The 17,488-nt window shown below is 41.6% G+C and overlaps 2 protein-coding genes across 3 annotated transcripts; both read left to right on the top strand.

Moving 5' to 3' along the window:
• On the top strand, nucleotides 1–4,084 carry mxra7 (matrix-remodelling associated 7). Of its 2 annotated transcripts, none has more exons than XM_083993647.1 (4): nucleotides 1–466; nucleotides 1,528–1,561; nucleotides 1,683–1,791; nucleotides 3,492–4,084. In XM_083993647.1, the coding sequence occupies exons 1-4, from the start codon at nucleotides 200–202 to the stop codon at nucleotides 3,604–3,606; spliced, it is 525 nt and encodes a 174-aa protein (XP_083849773.1). In that variant the 5' UTR covers nucleotides 1–199; the 3' UTR covers nucleotides 3,607–4,084. The 2 variants fall into 2 exon arrangements, with proteins under 2 accessions (XP_083849773.1, XP_083849772.1); XM_083993646.1 differs by having other exon boundaries at nucleotides 1,315–1,561.
• Nucleotides 4,085–4,374: 290 nt separating this feature from the next.
• Nucleotides 4,375–15,739, top strand: LOC311003176 (alpha-N-acetylgalactosaminide alpha-2,6-sialyltransferase 1-like; the record flags this gene model as incomplete). Its single annotated transcript, XM_083994861.1, has 9 exons — nucleotides 4,375–4,398; nucleotides 4,880–4,981; nucleotides 5,276–5,438; nucleotides 6,933–7,095; nucleotides 13,608–13,746; nucleotides 14,225–14,328; nucleotides 14,501–14,584; nucleotides 15,224–15,323; nucleotides 15,548–15,739. 9 exons carry the CDS (start codon nucleotides 4,375–4,377, stop codon nucleotides 15,737–15,739), a joined length of 1,071 nt encoding a protein of 356 aa, XP_083850987.1.
• Between the last annotated feature and the right edge of the window lie 1,749 nt (nucleotides 15,740–17,488).

Raw genomic sequence — 17,488 nt, 5'->3', positions numbered from 1 at the left:
GGAGATTGTAGCATATCCCGTAAACGCTGCCCGTTAAAGTTGATTTGTGGTGGGGATTATTACAAGGATGGCTGAGTGAGCGAGCGAGCGAGTGAATGCATTTGACTCAGGTGAACAGACGGAGGAACAGCAGAGACAAAGCGAGTCGGGATTTACACGTACACACACAGAGACATAGCCTACACACGGCTCCACAACCATGGATCTAACTTTTGTATTATCAGCTATTATCTTCACGCTTCTCGCCATTGTGGTCGCAACGTCGGTGTTCAGCAGCTCTTCGCCCGCAGCCGACTTCGCAAACGACGCACGGAGCTATTTCGGTTCCGCCGCAGGATTAGATCAGTCGGGGCCGAGGCAGAATGGCTATTTACCGGATAAGAAGAAAAAGAAGACGGCGGAGGACTGGTGCGAGATCAGCGGGAGCTCACACGATCACTGGGATGTAGTGAAATCTGTGCAGTCAGTAAGTCACTCTAGATCTACCTGTTATACAGTTTCACACACGCCCTGGAGTCATGGTTTATTTTGTCATGCCCTGTCAAACCCCTCTTTTGTTACACAAGTCTCAGTTAATCTGACTATCCCTCCCACTTAGCTAACAGTTTGTTTTACACTGACCGATCAGTTGTGACAGAAGCCTTCAAATCCTTCACCTCAGTATAAATAAAGGTGTGAAAAATAGTCCCTTAAGCGTTATAATCCTGCAGGACAGTTTGACTGCTTGGATTGTAATCAAGCATTAAAATTGAAAAGGAGGCGATTCTATACTTACCGGTATTCAAAACAATGTTGTAGTATCTTGTATGTTAGAAAGAGGGCAACACAGGGAGGATATCATAGGTTGCCCATTGTTTTGTCCTTCAGTGTTAATTGGTGTAGATAAATAGAGTGAACATGGCTTGACTTAAATTTCTAAAAGGTAACGAAGGGTTATAGAAAGCTGCCAGGATTGACCACCTAAATCTAAACACACCACTCCTAGGCCCGTCTCTAGTCTACCTTAAACATAGACTAGGTTTTTATTCAGCCGGCCTGGACAGATAGTAAAAGTTTGTGATGATAACCTTGCCTCTCCCATGAGTAGCATTGGTGTGAATTGAAGGCCTGATCCACATCCAGCATCCAGGAAGGGTGATGAGTTAAGGTAACACACAGAGTTAAATCGATTTGTTTGGAACTAAATATCCGCACAGCAGTTTCTAATCCAGCCTGGCTGCAGAGCACGTAGACGCACAGATATGTGAGAGGTAAAAGGTGGACTGCAAAGTGATGGTGTGATGCCCCTCATCTGACCCCTTAATTCTCCGACAGGAGGAGGCACATCCGCAACCTCACACTGAAGAACTGGCAACACCAGTTGTGCGCTGCTCCTCCCCATCCAGCCTGTCCATCCCCAGGCCTGGATCTAGGCATATGAGCTTAGAGCTAGATTCATCATCCAAGGCGTCACCAGGGAGGGTCCGTAGGTCATTCATTGGGGTCTCTGGGAAGGAACTCCTAAAGTGTGCTTTTTCTTACCCCCAGACCGAAGGAGCCACAGAGAGCCCAGGGACCAACGGTGAGCACTTTTACCCACTTTGAAAGAGTTGTGAGTTACATATTTGAATTTATACTTCATATGTATGTGGGGGGGGGGGTTTCGTGTTGGTTTTTAATCATTGTTTGTCTCATTTCATCAGATAAGCTGGAATCAAATGCAAACAATTCCTTGAAGTATGTCCCCGGAAAGGCACGATCCCACCACATGGAAATGATGATGTCCAAAGATGAGCTGGAGGACGAGCAGAGGTCAGTAACAAAATGAGGACAACTTCCTGACAAGACTCTTTATAAAGGGTTTATTGATACGAATTGATAAGAACACAACAGTTGTTCTTAATAATGGCTTCAAAAAGATTCATAACAGCTGATAAAACCATTTATAAAAAGGTGTCTTATTGAAAAAAGTAGCCACCAAATAAAGGGTGGGGTATAGTAAAAATTCCCAGAGTTGGACACATTAACTTGTGCTTACTGGACTTTCCATTTAGCTCAATATCCCTCTGTTTACCCAGAGTCCTTCATAAAAGAACTAAAGATGCTTTGTCACAAAATTGGTCAAATGTTTTGATTAATTTCTATGAAGTTGCATTGTGTCTGTTCTGCTTCTGTTCTGCTTTCTGTCCAATGTCAACTTGTTGTCTTCCTCCCTCTCGCCTTCCCTACGCTGTCTTCACGTGTGCTTGTGTGTCGTTGGCAGTTCAGTCGCAGCCGTACACGATTAGCTGCTGTATCACCCCTCGGCTTTAGGCGAGACTGAGTAAGGCGAGATTGAGTCTCTGCCAGGCATTAGCTGAAGGATGAATCACACGAGACTCGAACAGTTTGGTTGCTGCTGGTATTAAAAAGAAACAACAAGGAATAGAGGAGAGAGTTAAGGTAGTATATTAGTTATTCTAGCCTATAATTTTTGTGAATACCCTGCTCTTATCATTGCAGGATACACTCCAATACACACTTTAACTGTCTGTGAGCCTGAAAAAGGAGCAAATACGTGGTAAAGTATGAGTTATTCTCACCCGTCTGTCTCAGGGGAGTCACTTTCTGGCCATTTAATGCAAACCTCATCAACGCTGTTTGTCTCAGGCCAATTTGCTTTTACAGTTCTGGCCTCATCTGCTCGTTTATCCTCAAGTGGCCACGAAGCGACTGGTGTAACTGACTGTGCAGTGCTGCTTACCTGATCCCACTTACCTACCCATATTATTCCACATTAGATGTGTGATTCACAGGTGTCACAGCAGGTGTCGATTGTGTCTCCAGTCGTCACCTCTGACAGATAAGTGTTAGTTAATCCCCTGATGACCTGCTGCTGTTCGGCCACAAGGAGTCATTGTAACACAACACTGGGACCTGCTGCTGACAAAGCAGTGACTCCAAAAACATGGATAGTCAGAGATAGATAAAAGATCAAGAAGATAAAACCCTCATAGTTATGCTTTAGTATGACACATGTCAAGTTTAAAACAGTCGTTGCTAGTCATGCAGCATTATCTGTATCCGCATCATTTATTTTGCTTGTCTTTTTTTCTCTGCATATGTGAATGATCGACTTTTATAAGTCTTGTCCTGTCCCCTGTGTCGTGTCTGTCTCCTCGAGTCTAGCTTGTCTTTATTGTTTGTGACATTACAACAATGGTGATGAAGATAATGATTTGTGTAAAAAACTATAAAAACTGAACACTATTGATCTCTTGTACTCACTTTATTATAATGGTGCACTTGTGTCCACCCTTGCAGCAATAAATTATTATCATTATTATACATGAGATCAATTTCGCCTAGGTAATAAATAACAACTTCTTTTAGGAGGTTTGATAAGGAGGTTGTTCTTAAATTTTCAAGGAATTGTTCTGCATTTCATGAGATTTCCTTTTAGTTTTTTTTTTTTTTTTTTACATATATATTTTTTTAACTTATCAGTATTTATTTGATATTCACTTTCGCAGGGTGCAACGGGAGCAGCTGGCCGCCATCTTCCAGCTGCTTCAAGACAACAAGGAGACGTTTGGGGAGGTGACGGCAGGAGACATGGAGGACCAGCTCAAACTCTACTCCATCTGAGACTGCTCTCTGACTCTGCTCTTTTGCGTTGCCATCCACCATCAGACTGTGCTGCTCTATTATCTGTGAGCGTAACTGAAGGACCTCTCCGGGATTTCACATCATAGCTGTACAATCCACCAAACAGCAACTTTTATTTGTGTTCCTATTTTGTTGTTTTTGTTGTTGTTGTTGTTTTTGTTGTTGTTGTGGTTCTTTTTTCTTTTTTTCCCTTTCTTTTTGCTTCCAGCCCCTGTTATTCAAACTGCAGTCCACCTGAAGACCAAAGGAAACATCTGACCAGAGCAGGACTTTATAGCTTCAAATATACAAATAAGGACAAAGAGATAAAGGACTGTTGCTGTGTCTTTTAGTTTTATATCATTATAAAATGTTAATTTAACATCAAACTTTTTTTTTTAACTCAACTTTACCGTCACTAAATGTGAAACAGGTTTGAACCCCTGCAAAGTTATTGGATTATTTCCACTCAGTTGTGCAATAAACTTCCACACCTACTATCAAGAATGTGTTTGTGTGTTGCTATTAGGTTTCTATTGTGTGTGTACTCTTGTCAGTCACCTCATAGCCAGTCAACTGTGCTGACGTAATATACTGCAGGCGGCTCTCCTACCTGGGCACATCTATCCCATCTAGAGAAAGTAAAACACACTTTTTTTTTCTAACTGAGCAGCAAAGAGTCCAAACCAGAGGGATGGCAGGTGGAAATTACAGGACTTTTTCGCTGGTGATTGTGATGTGTGTCACCAGTGTACTTTTAATTTTGTCATGGGAATATTTATCAAAAAGCAGGTAAGTTGTATTTGAATTTTGTTCACTGAGAAACAGGAAGAATAACAAGAAAATACTTCAATATATTTTACAGTTCCCTCTGTATTAATTACATTAATTTTTAACCTTAACCCTGGTATTCATTCTGGTATACTCAGGTTTTTGGTTTTATGTTTTTCTGAATGTTTTTGATGACTGTGTTATTTTTACTTGATCTGTAAAGCACTTTGTAACTGTATTTTGAGAGGTGCTAAACAAATAAAGTTTATTATTATTATTGACCCTAAAGTTAAGTATAGCAGCACATTTAGGTCTACCTTTTTTTTTTTTTCTTCAAATTGAAGCCTCCTAAAGTGACTTGCTAATTCTGTTGCTCTTCTGTCACATTTGCATTTTTAACAGCACGGCATATTCAGGAAAACACACCGAGAGTGACGTTACAGATTGGGTGACGAAGCTAAACATAACTCGGGTTAAAACCACCACACCACCTGCAACTGAGGCTGAGACCCCCATGCCCATACTCTACAGAAAAAACTTCACAAAGTATCCTCGTTGGGACTTTGAGGAAGTCTATAACCAAGACGCCCCACCTAGACAGACAGTAAGCATCTTCAAATAGTTTTTTGAAATAGACTGGGTTAACATGGCTGACAATATCTTTGCTCTGATCTGTATGACCTGCTATGAACTTTTGTTTTTAATGCTTGCCCAGTATCACTTTTAATCACAATTAATTACTTACATTTGAGTGGTTAACAACACAAGCTGTATTCACCTGGGCGATTACTGGAATCTCCTGTTTGCTCAGGGAGTGACGTGGATTAAATTCCATATCCTGCGTTCTTTTTTCTTTTTAAAATTTTTCATTATCTGGTATTTTATCTCATGTTTTCAGACTTGTGCTGAGTCTCTGCGAAACTCTCAGGATGAGAGCTTCAAGAAGGCTTTCCTCCCCAACATTCGCTTGTTTCTACACAAAGACAACATCAACATGAGCGAGTGGAACCGACTTTCACATTTTAACAATCCCTTTGGTTTTATGGAGTTCAAATATGACGGTGGGTGTTACACACACGGACTGAGCTGAGATAAAAAATGTGATATTGATTAAGAGGAAGCAATGAACCCATGTCCGAGTATCCCTTTATCACTATCAGGTGACTGGTGCAGCCGATCTTAAGGTATTAAGGAAGAAAAAAACACAAAAGGCGGAAAAACCCAGGGGGTAAACTAGTTTTACAGTCAAGAGTCAGACAAGCAACAGAAAACGATCAGAATCAGAAACAGGACATTGAAAAGAACACATACACATAAAACAAGAAACAAATTAGATAAATATATCGTTTTGTCTCTATTGTTATTTTGTAATTTTAATTAATGGTGGAAATGCTGGGCTAGCCGACCAGCGTTTCCTTACTTTCAGTTTCGCGGACGCTCATGAGAATAACGCCGCCGTATTGCCGTTCATGGTCGGGACTACGACGGTAACTGAACCTCTTTGAACCTCTGACTTTAAAGCAGAAGTAAGTGATATATTTGTGTTAATATAAGTCTTAAATAGTTATATCTTACGACAGCAATCACTTACATAGTGTTTGGACCGAAACACGGGTCTGTCTGTCGCTCTGCTCTGAGCCGAGGAGAAAACATTTCTCGTATCCTACAGTTTTTATCCAATGAGGAGAGAGAACGGCATGAAGGGCTGTGTGTGCAGCCAAGGGATGCCGTGAATGTGGTGACGTAGGGACAAGGACTGTTATGGTGCGGTAACTCGTGTTTTTCCGACCTGTGAAGTCGTACCAGTTCGATCTGGTACGAGTTCACGGGTCGGAAGTTACGAGTGGCCGTTATAGTGCACTTTCACCGGTAAAACAGGTCGGAAAAACACGAGTGGGTTGCCTGGAACGCTACAAAGTCGTAAGTTGTGACTTGAAGCTGTAATTTACGGTTTCAAAAGCCTGCCTGGAACACAGCATTAGCCAAAACGACCGGATCGCTTACTTCTGCTTTAATTCTTGATGAATGAAAACATGAGTCTGTCTTGCGCCGGTCGAAGAATTCTACGGTGTGCACGGAGGCTCATAAATGTAGTGTGAAAACGCTTCGCTTTTCCAAAACTCCTCGTTGTCCCTTTAAAAGCAGATGAAAAGTCAATAAAAAGGATTCAAGCATGAGATCCACTTCCCTCCAGATGCTTAGAGCAGATGAAGCAAGGTGGCTGTGGCATCCTCTACTCCCTTGCGTGGCCTGTAGGCGAACTGCATGGGGTCAAGTTCATTTTCAGTGATTTTTAAGATTTCCCACCTGAGGTCAAAGCAACCAGTCTAAGATCATTAAAAATTTTAGGGCCACTAGATTTGGGAACTGGGGCCACTACAGCATCCTTCCAGATCTTTGGAACATGTTGTGTCTGCAAGGATTGTTGCAAGTAATGTTGCATAGCATTTATGAATGTACAAATGTGTACAAAATACATCATTCATCATACAACACATTAGCTGACACAAGCTAAGCATTTTAGCATCTGTCATGCTGTGTTTCTTGTTTTGCAGAGGTAATGTCTTCAGTGAAGCTGATCCCAAAGCCAAAGGAGCCTCTACTCTCCCCAAAGCCAGGTGGTGATGGCTGTGTGCGCTGCGCTGTGGTGGCAACTGGGGGGATCCTCAATGGCTCTAAGATGGGAAAAGAGATTGATTCCCATGATTATGTTTTTCGGTAAGAAAGATGGAGACCACGGAGAACATGGTGAACATGGCTAACTCAAACAGAAACACTAGACACTACTAAGTCAATATAAGCTCAAGCATGTGGGGCCTCCTTTCATATATCTGACAGTACAGCTATCAAGATACAGATGAGAGGGCAGAAGTGGTGGAACAGGAAGGTGTGGCCTGAAGGCCTATGGTGAAGCAGAGGAAACTGGCCCTGGTCCAGGCCAAAAGTGCTTTGTTTTTGCTCACCAGCCACAGCTTCCCACTCGACCAGTTTCATACACTCCAGCCATTCTTGCCATTACAAGGAACCTCAGTCAGTACTAAATGTGCTTTTCTATCTAAAGCAAATGTTGTATTTTGCCTTTATTTTCTTCTCAGAATACACCAGAATGCTTAATTTACGTGTTAAAATCACACATTTTTTCTTGGGGGAGTACCCACCGACCCCCCCCACTGGGATTTAGTTTGACACCTTTTTCACCGCTTTTGAGTTTGCAGGTGTGGCGTGTGTGTGTGTGTGTGTGTGTGAGAGAGAGAGAGAGAGAGAGAGAGAGAGAGAGAGAGAGAGGACTATATTACCTAGAGGACTATATTACCTGTTATTATTAGTGTGAATGCTGAAAGCATTCACACTATTGTTCTTCTGTTCGGCCATTTTCTTCCGCCTTTTTACGGTCTTCTTCTAGTCCTTCATACTTTGTGCTATTTCAACAATTCATATATCAAAACGTGCAGCTTTTTTTGAACTTTATCGGCATTACTTTTCTCTTTTTAACTATTTATACTTTTTAAAATATTTAACTTTTTCTGCAAATTAAACTCTAGACAAATTATTTTCTCCAGTTTTGTAGCCACACTTGTGTTCTGGCTAAAATTCTGGTCAAAAATGCAAAGAGACTTAGATAATAATTTAAAATATTTTTTAAATGCAGCCAGGGAGCCCTCTGCTCTCATTCAGCCCAATGCATTTTTTTCACAGCAGCAGGAGAAGGAGCTCAACTTTGTAACTTCTCCACAACTCTGTCTGTAGTCCAGTTGGTAAGGTGGCCGCTTGCCAACCCCAAGGTCACTAGTTCGAATCCAGGCTGAGCAATCTTGTTATGTGATGTTGAATTCTGCTCCCCTCCCCCACCCTCAATTGGTTACAGGTGTTCGTTAAGAGACGCGTCAATTGCTACTGCCACCGTTTGCAGCACATCATCACATTACAATGGCAACATGCTTATGTCTGTGCTCTCTGTGGCGAAGCGGCAGAGTAAAGGTTTAGTGATCATGAGGTTGGGGGTTCGATTCCTGGTTCAAATCTTGCCTCAACAACAATTATAGTGAATTATTTTCCCAGTCGTCCTCTGTTGACTTCTGATAACTTGCTTCATGTTGAAACTGCTGCTCTCAGCCTGAAATTCACAGAAATTTTCACTGTAAGTCATTCAAGCTTGACTCTCAAGCTTTCTTGGTGTTGACAGTGTTTCCAACAGGTGCAGCTTTGGGCTCGTTAACTTCAGAGTGAGACAGAGTGCAGCTCATCAACAGACAACAGTCTTTGCAACTGTGTGTACACTGTGGCCTAGAGGCAGAGTGAAAGTCTATTGACCATGAGGTTGTGGGTTCGATTCCCACCTCGATCAAACATTTGTATGGTGATCAGTCACTGCTTGCACTATTTGCTAATTCTGCAACAGCGTTCAGCTGCTTTCAGCATTCACACCATTTCCATTCTTGGAAATGCTTTTTCTAGTTATTATTATTGTTATGGAAAAGCTAAGACAGAAATAAATCTATATATTCAATAAATACACTATATTTCCAAAATAATAGGTAATTAAATTATTTCTCTCACCTGGTTAATGTGATTTCTAGTGTGAGGTGCGAGCGATGTTTACTTTTGATGTAGTTCATGGTGGAAAAAACCTGATGTGATGCATATTTTGATTGACAAAATATTAAAACAAGTTTTATTTTAAAGGGACAACGAGGAGTTTTTGAAAGCGAAGTGTTTTCACACTACATTTACCATGAGCCTCCATGCGCACTGTGAAATTCTTGGACTGGCGCAAGACGGATATCTTGCCAAGAATGTTTTCATTCATCAAGAAGTAAAGTCAGAGGTTCGAAGACGATCACATACCATCGTAGTTCCGACCATAAACGGCGATTCGGCGGCGTTATTCTCATGACCCGCCGGGCAGCGTCAGCGAAACCGAAAGTAAGGAAACGCTGGTCGGCTCGCCCAGCATTTTCACCACTACTAATAATAACAAAATAACAATAAAGACAAAACGATATATTTATCGAAAATGGACCCATTAACAAGTGTGGGTAACGTAGATTCATCCACATTAATATGAGACTTTTTTATTGTCGCAGAATTTTTCGTTCTGCCGATGGAGAAACTCCTCGTTGTCCCTTTAATGTCACAATAGCACCTCAATGTCCAAAGAAATAACTATTACAACGAAAAAAACTAGCCGCAGGTTGCCGACCTCTGCCCTGGGTGGTGGTGATCCCTTGTGTGTGTGTGATCCCCTTTCAAGATTTTCTTTGTGTGCACATCACGTTTTTGCTGTGTGAGCGGGGTGCTCTCCTCTTTCTTTTGGACGTCACTTTCCCGTCGACCCCTCCTCCAACCGGTAAGCCTCAGCCTGTTCTCCAGTTGGGCTCCCTTCTCCTTTTCTGTTTATTCATGGTTGCCAAACCTTGTGCTTATTTAAACAATACTGTTGTGCCCCAGAACTTTCGTTGGCCCAGAGGGGCATAACAATGGACCCAAGACCCCCCCCGCCCGCCCCCCGACTACCAAACCTGGCCTCAACTTAAAACACCAACAATACTTTGCAGCTATTTCATAGCTGTTGGGACCAGTGCCCGGTGCGATTGCCCGTGGCCCTAATAACGTAAGACTTGTGGCACTGTTTACCTGCATGGCGGGCTGTAGCCTGGTCCAAGGGCGTCAGTTTACTTTGAAAAGTGGTGGGGACAATGACCATATGCCCCCCCCCCCACAGCACCGCACCTGACACCGTTTCCCAGACCGTCTCATAGACTACCGTTCTCTGGCTCCAAGTTTGAGCAAATAAATGAGCAAAGGTCCGACCAGGTCCGACCAGTGTTGAAGCCTGGACCCTGGACCCGATGCGGCCGGACTCACGAGCATTTTTTTTTTTTAAATTCTCCGCCGGACCGCAGCAAAAAAAGAAAAGAAAAGAAGAAGAAGCCCGTAGTTGTGCTTAGAGACGTGACAGGTGGGGCATGACAAGCTGGTTGTTAGATTGTTAGACTATACTACAGTAGCCTAGGTCATTTCAATTTGCGAATCTGTGTTTTTTCCTTTTTATTTTTTTATAATGCGCATCGAGAGTGAGTGAGAAACAGAGAAACAGCGGGTGCACACCAGATGATTGCCAACCGGCAAAAACTGAAACGTTCTCTCCTCTTATAGAGAGGAAAAAACACAGAATATACAATATATGTCCAAAAGACTTTGTCCCGTCGTCACGACATGAGTGAGGAAGGATCGGATGGTTGCTCAGGTTTAGTGATGAGGAAGCAGCTGCTTCAAACAGACACGTTACAAACTTTATTTTGAAGGGACAGATTAGATGTTGATTTCGTTAACAGTGACTTTGCACCCAAACATTAAGCATATCGGGTGCTGTCTCATCCGGTACAATCGACCCCGCGTGGAGGCTGCCCTTCAGTCTGTTCTATTTTTCACGCGAGCCGGATCGTACCAGACAGGAAGTCGGGCACAGAAAAGGCGAGAGAATCCGGTCAATTTTCAAAATAAAATGATGATTACCGGTAATGAAGTTGTTGCTCGTCCGTCTATAAATATTTGTCAGTTGCGTCTGCACACGAGACACACACACACATCCATACAGAGCTAGAGACAGACCTGTGTGTGTGGAAAACCGAGTACAGACGAGTGGAGTCGATGTTTTACCGGCGCGGAGAGAGAGAGAAGCAGCTCCCTGTGTAACCAGCCAAGCGCCTGCGAGGATGCGCACAGCGCCCGCTCCGGCTGTGAGAACTCTTTAATCGAAACTACATTGTTGGGAGTTGGCTCCGGCAGAAGCTCTGCGCCGTGCACACTGTTTCGGCTGCCTATTTTGTCATAGTTTATCAACGTTTTTTCGCCATTCTTCATTAGGATAATGTTAAGTTAATTTTGTGGTGGGGACAAACAGGTGCCGGTAAGGGGCGTGACCACACACCTGACGCGATGCGCCAGACCTGCTGCAGCATCAAAGACTGAGGGACACAGAAGGAGAACACAGCATATATTCACACAACAAATAACCACGCGGTTACACAAGTTAAACAAGTTTTTAAGGATGGGTTTGGTTTAATTTGTTCTGCCTTTATCACAGTCACTATGGGTGTGGTGGTGTGGTGGCAGCCTCGTAAACCAGCCTCTCGCGGAAATGCATTTCATTTCATTTCTCGGGAGAGTCTGGCCTCATCCCCCCTGCAAGCGTTTGGGGTGGGCGGGAGCTGGGCGGGAGTAGTAGCAAAGACGGTTTAATATCTTTGGTAGTAGCGTTGACAGACAACCCCATTCAGCCAATCAGCAAGTTGGTGTAGTGACGGGGCTTTGCACCAGTCGGTCCCTGATTGGCCAACGTGCTGTGTCAATCACAGCGGGCGACGCTGATTGGCTCGGTCTTCTGAGGGTTTCAGTCCAAACGCTTAGAATGGGGATGAGGCCAGACTCTCCCTCGGAATGAAATGAAATGCACTTCCGCGAGAGGCTGGTTTACGAGGCTAGTGTGGTGGAGCTCCCTGGGAAAACCTTAAAGGTGTACAGAAATGGCCGCTGTTTGTCGCGCCGAGTTGTCACGAGCTGCAACACGAGTTTACCCGAGTAAGGAAAACGAATTTGATTGGTCGTTATCGAGCGGGCGGGATATTCAAAGTTTGGGGCGAGCCCGAGCTCCGTGTGTGTGTGCGTGTCTCAGACGTTTGAATGACGGATGACGGATCCAATATCAGTGGCTGGTGAATCGTGTACAGGCTGACGTATAATCCGTGTGCCTGCATTATCCAATGCGGAAAAAAAAATACACACTTTCATCCCGGATTTACTCAAAAATAGAATTTTGCACAAAGTTTGACCTACATCGTCTGAAAGATGAGTTATCACATTAATTTTATGACCCAAAGTGGGCTCAAATTCAATTTTCTTTTCTGTACACCTTTAAACCATCTGCCAATAGGAGAACAACACGTGTGTTGGCAGGTTATGCGGTCAGTTGTCTGTGTCACCTCATCTCATGTGATCTTCATCTTCTCCGTTTCATTTCATCGCTCTGATGCAGACATGGCAGCAGTACAGCAGAGCCAGACTTGTTGATGTGGCCCAGTGTTTACACTTATGAGTGACTGTGAGTGTCATGTTGTTAGAGGGAAAGTCCCATATTATAATAATTGTGTGTTAACTGGGTATTAACTTCCATGAGTTTGTTCAATGTGATGTTGAATGCCAGCAGGTTTTGTTTCAGTGGGCTGACCTAAATGTCTTTTTAAAAAATTAACACTGTGCATTGAAACATGAAAGTTAATTTTAAATACAGCCCTTTTTGTGCCATTTACTGTATAATGCTGCTATGTTACTGTGCTATGTGTTAAGTGTAGTCTGAAAGATGAATGTAGATTCTGTGACATCAGAGACAGAGGAGAGGTTTTAAAGCTCAGAGTGAGCTGTGTGCTCCCTCCTCATTGCCGGTACCTGACAACGCTGAACTGTACGAGCCGATGTCTTGCTGATGTGTTCACTGTCCCGATGCAAAAAAAACTGTATGTAAGTATAAAAGAAATACTTTTAAAAAGCTGCCGTCGGTGAAGAAACAAAAAATAAATGATGATAATGAATTACAGCCTATCCACAATGTGTGGTGAAACGGTATCTTTCTTTCATCATGGATCAAACCTGCCAGGGAGCGGGTTTGCTTCACAGCACATGTTATATGTTATATGATGATATTGACTGACTCAGCATTACGCTGATCCGGCTCTCTGAAACGGGAAACTCAGAGTTTCCGTCATCTCAGTCTCAACATACTCTGAGTTTCCACTAATCCCGCTTTCTGGAACAGGGCCCTGGTCGGGGGCAGGTACTTTCGAAAGGTTCAGGAACTATGTGGGCGTGGTATCCTGAACATTTCCGATTGGATGAGCACTCATTTCTTTTACCCGGCGGTATATTCAATTCCAGCTGCAAGCCCACTGTTTAGTTTTTTTTAGCGTGGATTTCTTAGATTTTTTTTCCACCAGATATAAATAAAAAATTAATATAATATAGCCATATTCACAACATTGTGGGAGAAAAAAAAATGACCTTGTATGTGTAATTTTAAGACTAGTAGGCTACATTTAGGCCTAGTGATTTGCATAATCTCCCCAGGATTTTGGGCCTCGGAGGAAACACAGCGGGCCACAGGAACCATTTAGTTCTGGGTACTTTTCAGTTTAAAAGCGGGTCATGAAAGACATGTGGATGTGTTTGTGTGGCAGGATGAATGGCGCCATCATCAAAGGTTACGAGGAGGACGTAGGGAACAAGACATCGGTGTATGTCCACACAGCCCACTCCATCACTACATCACTGTACTTGCTCAAGAAATACGGATACACATCTATTCCTAACGATGAGGTACTGAAACTCACACGTCAAAGGTGTTAATACGGGGATTGTTTAAACATGCTCCAAACACACACTCATCAGTCCTCCTTCTCCCAGGGTTCCTACGCAAGTATGGAAAGTATGGAAAAGTATGACATTTGATTTTATACATTTCCAGGTCGGGAAATGTATGGAAAATGGAAACTATTGTCTGGAAATATATTTATCACCTGGTTTTGGTCTTATCTGAAGTTATTTGGGTTCATTATTTTGTACAATTGTATAGCTACAATCTCCTCGAAATGATTTGGTTACATAATGGCATACACATTCAGAATAATGAAAACAAATGATTAATTACATGCTTTTTTATATTATGCACATCTATTTACTCAAATATTACAAATTATTTGAATTTTTTTACCAAGAAGTCTTTAAATTGGGGTCTGGAAAAAGTATGGAATTTGGACATTTCAAATGTGTAGGAACCCTGTTCTCCTTTTGACAGGGTATAAAGCATGTGATGATTCCCGAGGGGATGAGGGATTACAACTGGCTCCAGGGTCTTCTGAAAGGAGAAAGGATTGAAGCTGGTCCCTACAAGAACAAGCGGCAAGTACACACTAATACACATCCAAATTTCCTATGACGTCTGCAACGATGTACTGTCCAGTGCTTATACGTAAATATGACATGACTAAATGGTAACAAAGTAGTAACTAAACTTATTACCATCACATCATTCTTCAATAATCACTTTAGATTTTGTATTTTCTCCCCTCAGACCGAGGACGTACTATGGCGGGCAGTACAATGAGAGTCGTTTCTATGTCCTGCACCAGGATTTCCTCAGATATGTGCGAAACAGGTCACACTCAAACTTTTCACTTGATGTGGTTTATTATGATAAAACTTTTCATGTAGCGTAAATTCAAACCAAAAAAAGAATAATGAAAAAAAATAGCAACGATGGCAAAACTACATGTATGGCAATGAAACAAATAGTAGAGGATTCAGTTGAGTGTCCAAATAAAGAAGATGGGTTTTCTAGAAACAACTGGTGAAACGCTAATCGCTGATTGTACACCCCCCCCCCCCCCCCCCAAAAAAAAAGGCTGTATGTAGAGAGGAGTTGTGAAGAGTTGAGAGGAGTGTCGAGCGGGAGCAGAACGTATTTGTTATGCCGCCACTAGGGGGTGATTTATGATTGGTTTGGCTTTATTGCGTTCAAAATCCCAGAGAAAACCCCGCCCAATTCAACCCCAATTTCAAAAATGTACAAAAACTTAAAAGGCGAATATTTTGAATTTGGATGGGAACTGATTTCAAATTATTTTTACATGTTTAATATTATGTACATAAGACCCTAAATTACATAGTTAGAAGGCTTTTGTGGATTTGGGTTTCCAGGGGCTTTAAGGTCATTTTGGAGGCTGAATTATGTTTTTTCCTTATAAAACACATTTTAATACATTAAGTTGATTTTATATTTAACTGTCACCTACAGGTTCTTACTGTCTCGTAATGTGAATCGCACCTTTTGGGCAATGGTCAGACCGACCAATGGGGCATTCACTCTCTTCCTGGCTCTACAAACCTGTGACACAGTAAGTTAATATTATTCAAACTAGTTGCTGCACCTTTGTAATATGACCTAATATGTCATTAGAGAGAGAGTCACACATTTACTGAAAATCTATTATAACCTCATTCAACCCCAAGTCAAACTTTTGACCCTTAAAGGAATAGTTTGACATTTTATGATTTGTGCATGAACCACTGTACCTTGATATAACTTCTTTGGTGTGTCTTTAATTCTTTCTTTTCTCAGGTAAATGCGTATGGATTCATGACTGAGGACTACAACAAATACTTCAACTATTATGTAGATAGGGGCACCAAAACCCGTGTCATTTTTTACACTAACCACGACTACCCCCTGGAGCTGAAAACTTGGAAAAAACTACATGACACTAAAATAATGAAACTGTTTCAAAGAACAGACTCAGACACAACAACATGAGAGCAAATACTGATACAATGAAGATTTTGTACACTTTTTTATTCTTGTGATTGAAAACTAGATAAGCTCAGTGTAGTGGCTATTTGTCTTTAAGTCCAACTTAAAAATCAACAGGCCTCACCCAGAAAAAAACATAAAGTAGTAAATCAATAGATAATATAACTTCAGTCAAATCCAATCAAATTGTGATGAGGGCATCTAAGTAATACTGTGACAGAGTGAGATTAACATAAAGAACACAGAAACACAGTTTTCGATCTTCCTCTGCAGTTCTCCCTCTGATCCCATATCCAACTATCCACCCCCATTATTTCAGTTTATGTTTTCATGCAGCACATTGTGAAGTGTATAGCTACTGTACAAATAACACTAGTTTGACCACAAACAAGAATGTTATACCTGTCAAACTGACTAATCACTTAGTTCCTGAACAAAAATAGTTATATCTGCCTATCTGAATGAAATTGTGAACATTTGCATACAGTTTATTTTTGCTTTGTGTACAAACGGTACGGTTCTTTAATTCTTGTATTTCTGCTGGTGTCCTCTCCACCTGGATTTTACAACACACACAGGTGGTAGGGGAGACCAGGGCTGGTTGTAATATTTTTGACATTTCTGTCTGTATCTTGGAGCTCTCTTAAGCCAGAGCGTTCAAAATGTGATACTAACTAGTTACATGTGTACTTGGCGCAGTAGCTATTTGTCTTTAAGTCCAACTTAAAAATCAACAGGTCACTCAACCACCCAGAAAAAACATAAGTAAAGTAAAAAGTAAAGTAAATTGTAGTAGTAAAGTAATCCAAATTGTAGTATTACATAATAAAAATAAAAAAAACAACTAGCTACAACACTCAGTTTATCACACAATGAAATCAGTGATAACATGTTTATTTTTTGGGTTTGTTTTTGTCCAAACATGTGTTGTGTGTGTGTTACTTCTTCCTCTCCACTTTCCTGGTTCATTTTTTAGTCAATTCTGTGCTTAATTGCAGTTTGTTACTTATTATCATTATTGTTACAAATAATGATGTGAGTAGCCCCTTTTTGTGCATTTCAAAGTGCTTTACACTTGAAGCAGTAAAACAGGAACAAACAAAAAATACAGTAGGAGCAAATAACACAACAAATAAAACAGGACATGTACAGAAGAAGAAGTAAAGAAAAGAGAGAGAAAACACACACACACACACACACACACCAATGTTTGTTATTCTTATGGTTGACTGGTTAATGATTTTTTATACCTTTTCTATATGTGTGAATAAATGATTGAATTGAATTGGTTTTGAGATCACAAAAAACACAAGGGAAACACTGGTCTTTTGAGTGAGAATCCTACATGTGTAACAGGGGTTATGCATATGATTATATAATTACACAAAATGTTTTTGCTTTTGTTCATATACCTCAGGATTGTGTTCCCTGCTTTCCTTTTTCAGGGAACCCCATGTTTCTATAAAGACCCTTGTCCCGCCAAAACTCTCCCTCTTGCCTGTGGGAGAGGTGAGCAGTGTTCCTTGTTCCAATCTCTTTTGTGTTTTATTGGGCCTCATTTAATGGGTTAATAAATATGTATCCATGTTATGTCCACATTTTAGGGGCTCGCTTGAGGGAGGTCAAAGCGCATCATTTATTGTTTTTGTTTCACCTTGGCCGTCAGATAATAAAGACGCTTGAAAGAGCAGTGTTATGGTCTCCTCCCTCCTTCTCGACGGAAAAAACACAACACAGAAGATATACACCAGT

The sequence above is a fragment of the Trachurus trachurus genome, assembly GCF_905171665.1.
Source record: "Trachurus trachurus genome assembly, chromosome: 19".
NCBI lineage: Eukaryota > Metazoa > Chordata > Actinopteri > Carangiformes > Carangidae > Trachurus > Trachurus trachurus.
Note: the sequence above shows the minus strand (reverse complement) of the source record. Positions and strands in the feature narration are given on the sequence as shown.

Coding starts and splice junctions, on each gene's coding strand:
- mxra7 (XM_083993646.1), top strand. CDS start 200: ATGGATCTAACTTTTGTATTATCAGCTATTATCTTCACGCTTCTCGCC. Junction 1,562..1,682: donor AGAGAGCCCAGGGACCAACG/GTGAGCACTTTT, acceptor TCATTTCATCAG/ATAAGCTGGAATCAAATGCA. Junction 1,792..3,491: donor GAGCTGGAGGACGAGCAGAG/GTCAGTAACAAA, acceptor TCACTTTCGCAG/GGTGCAACGGGAGCAGCTGG.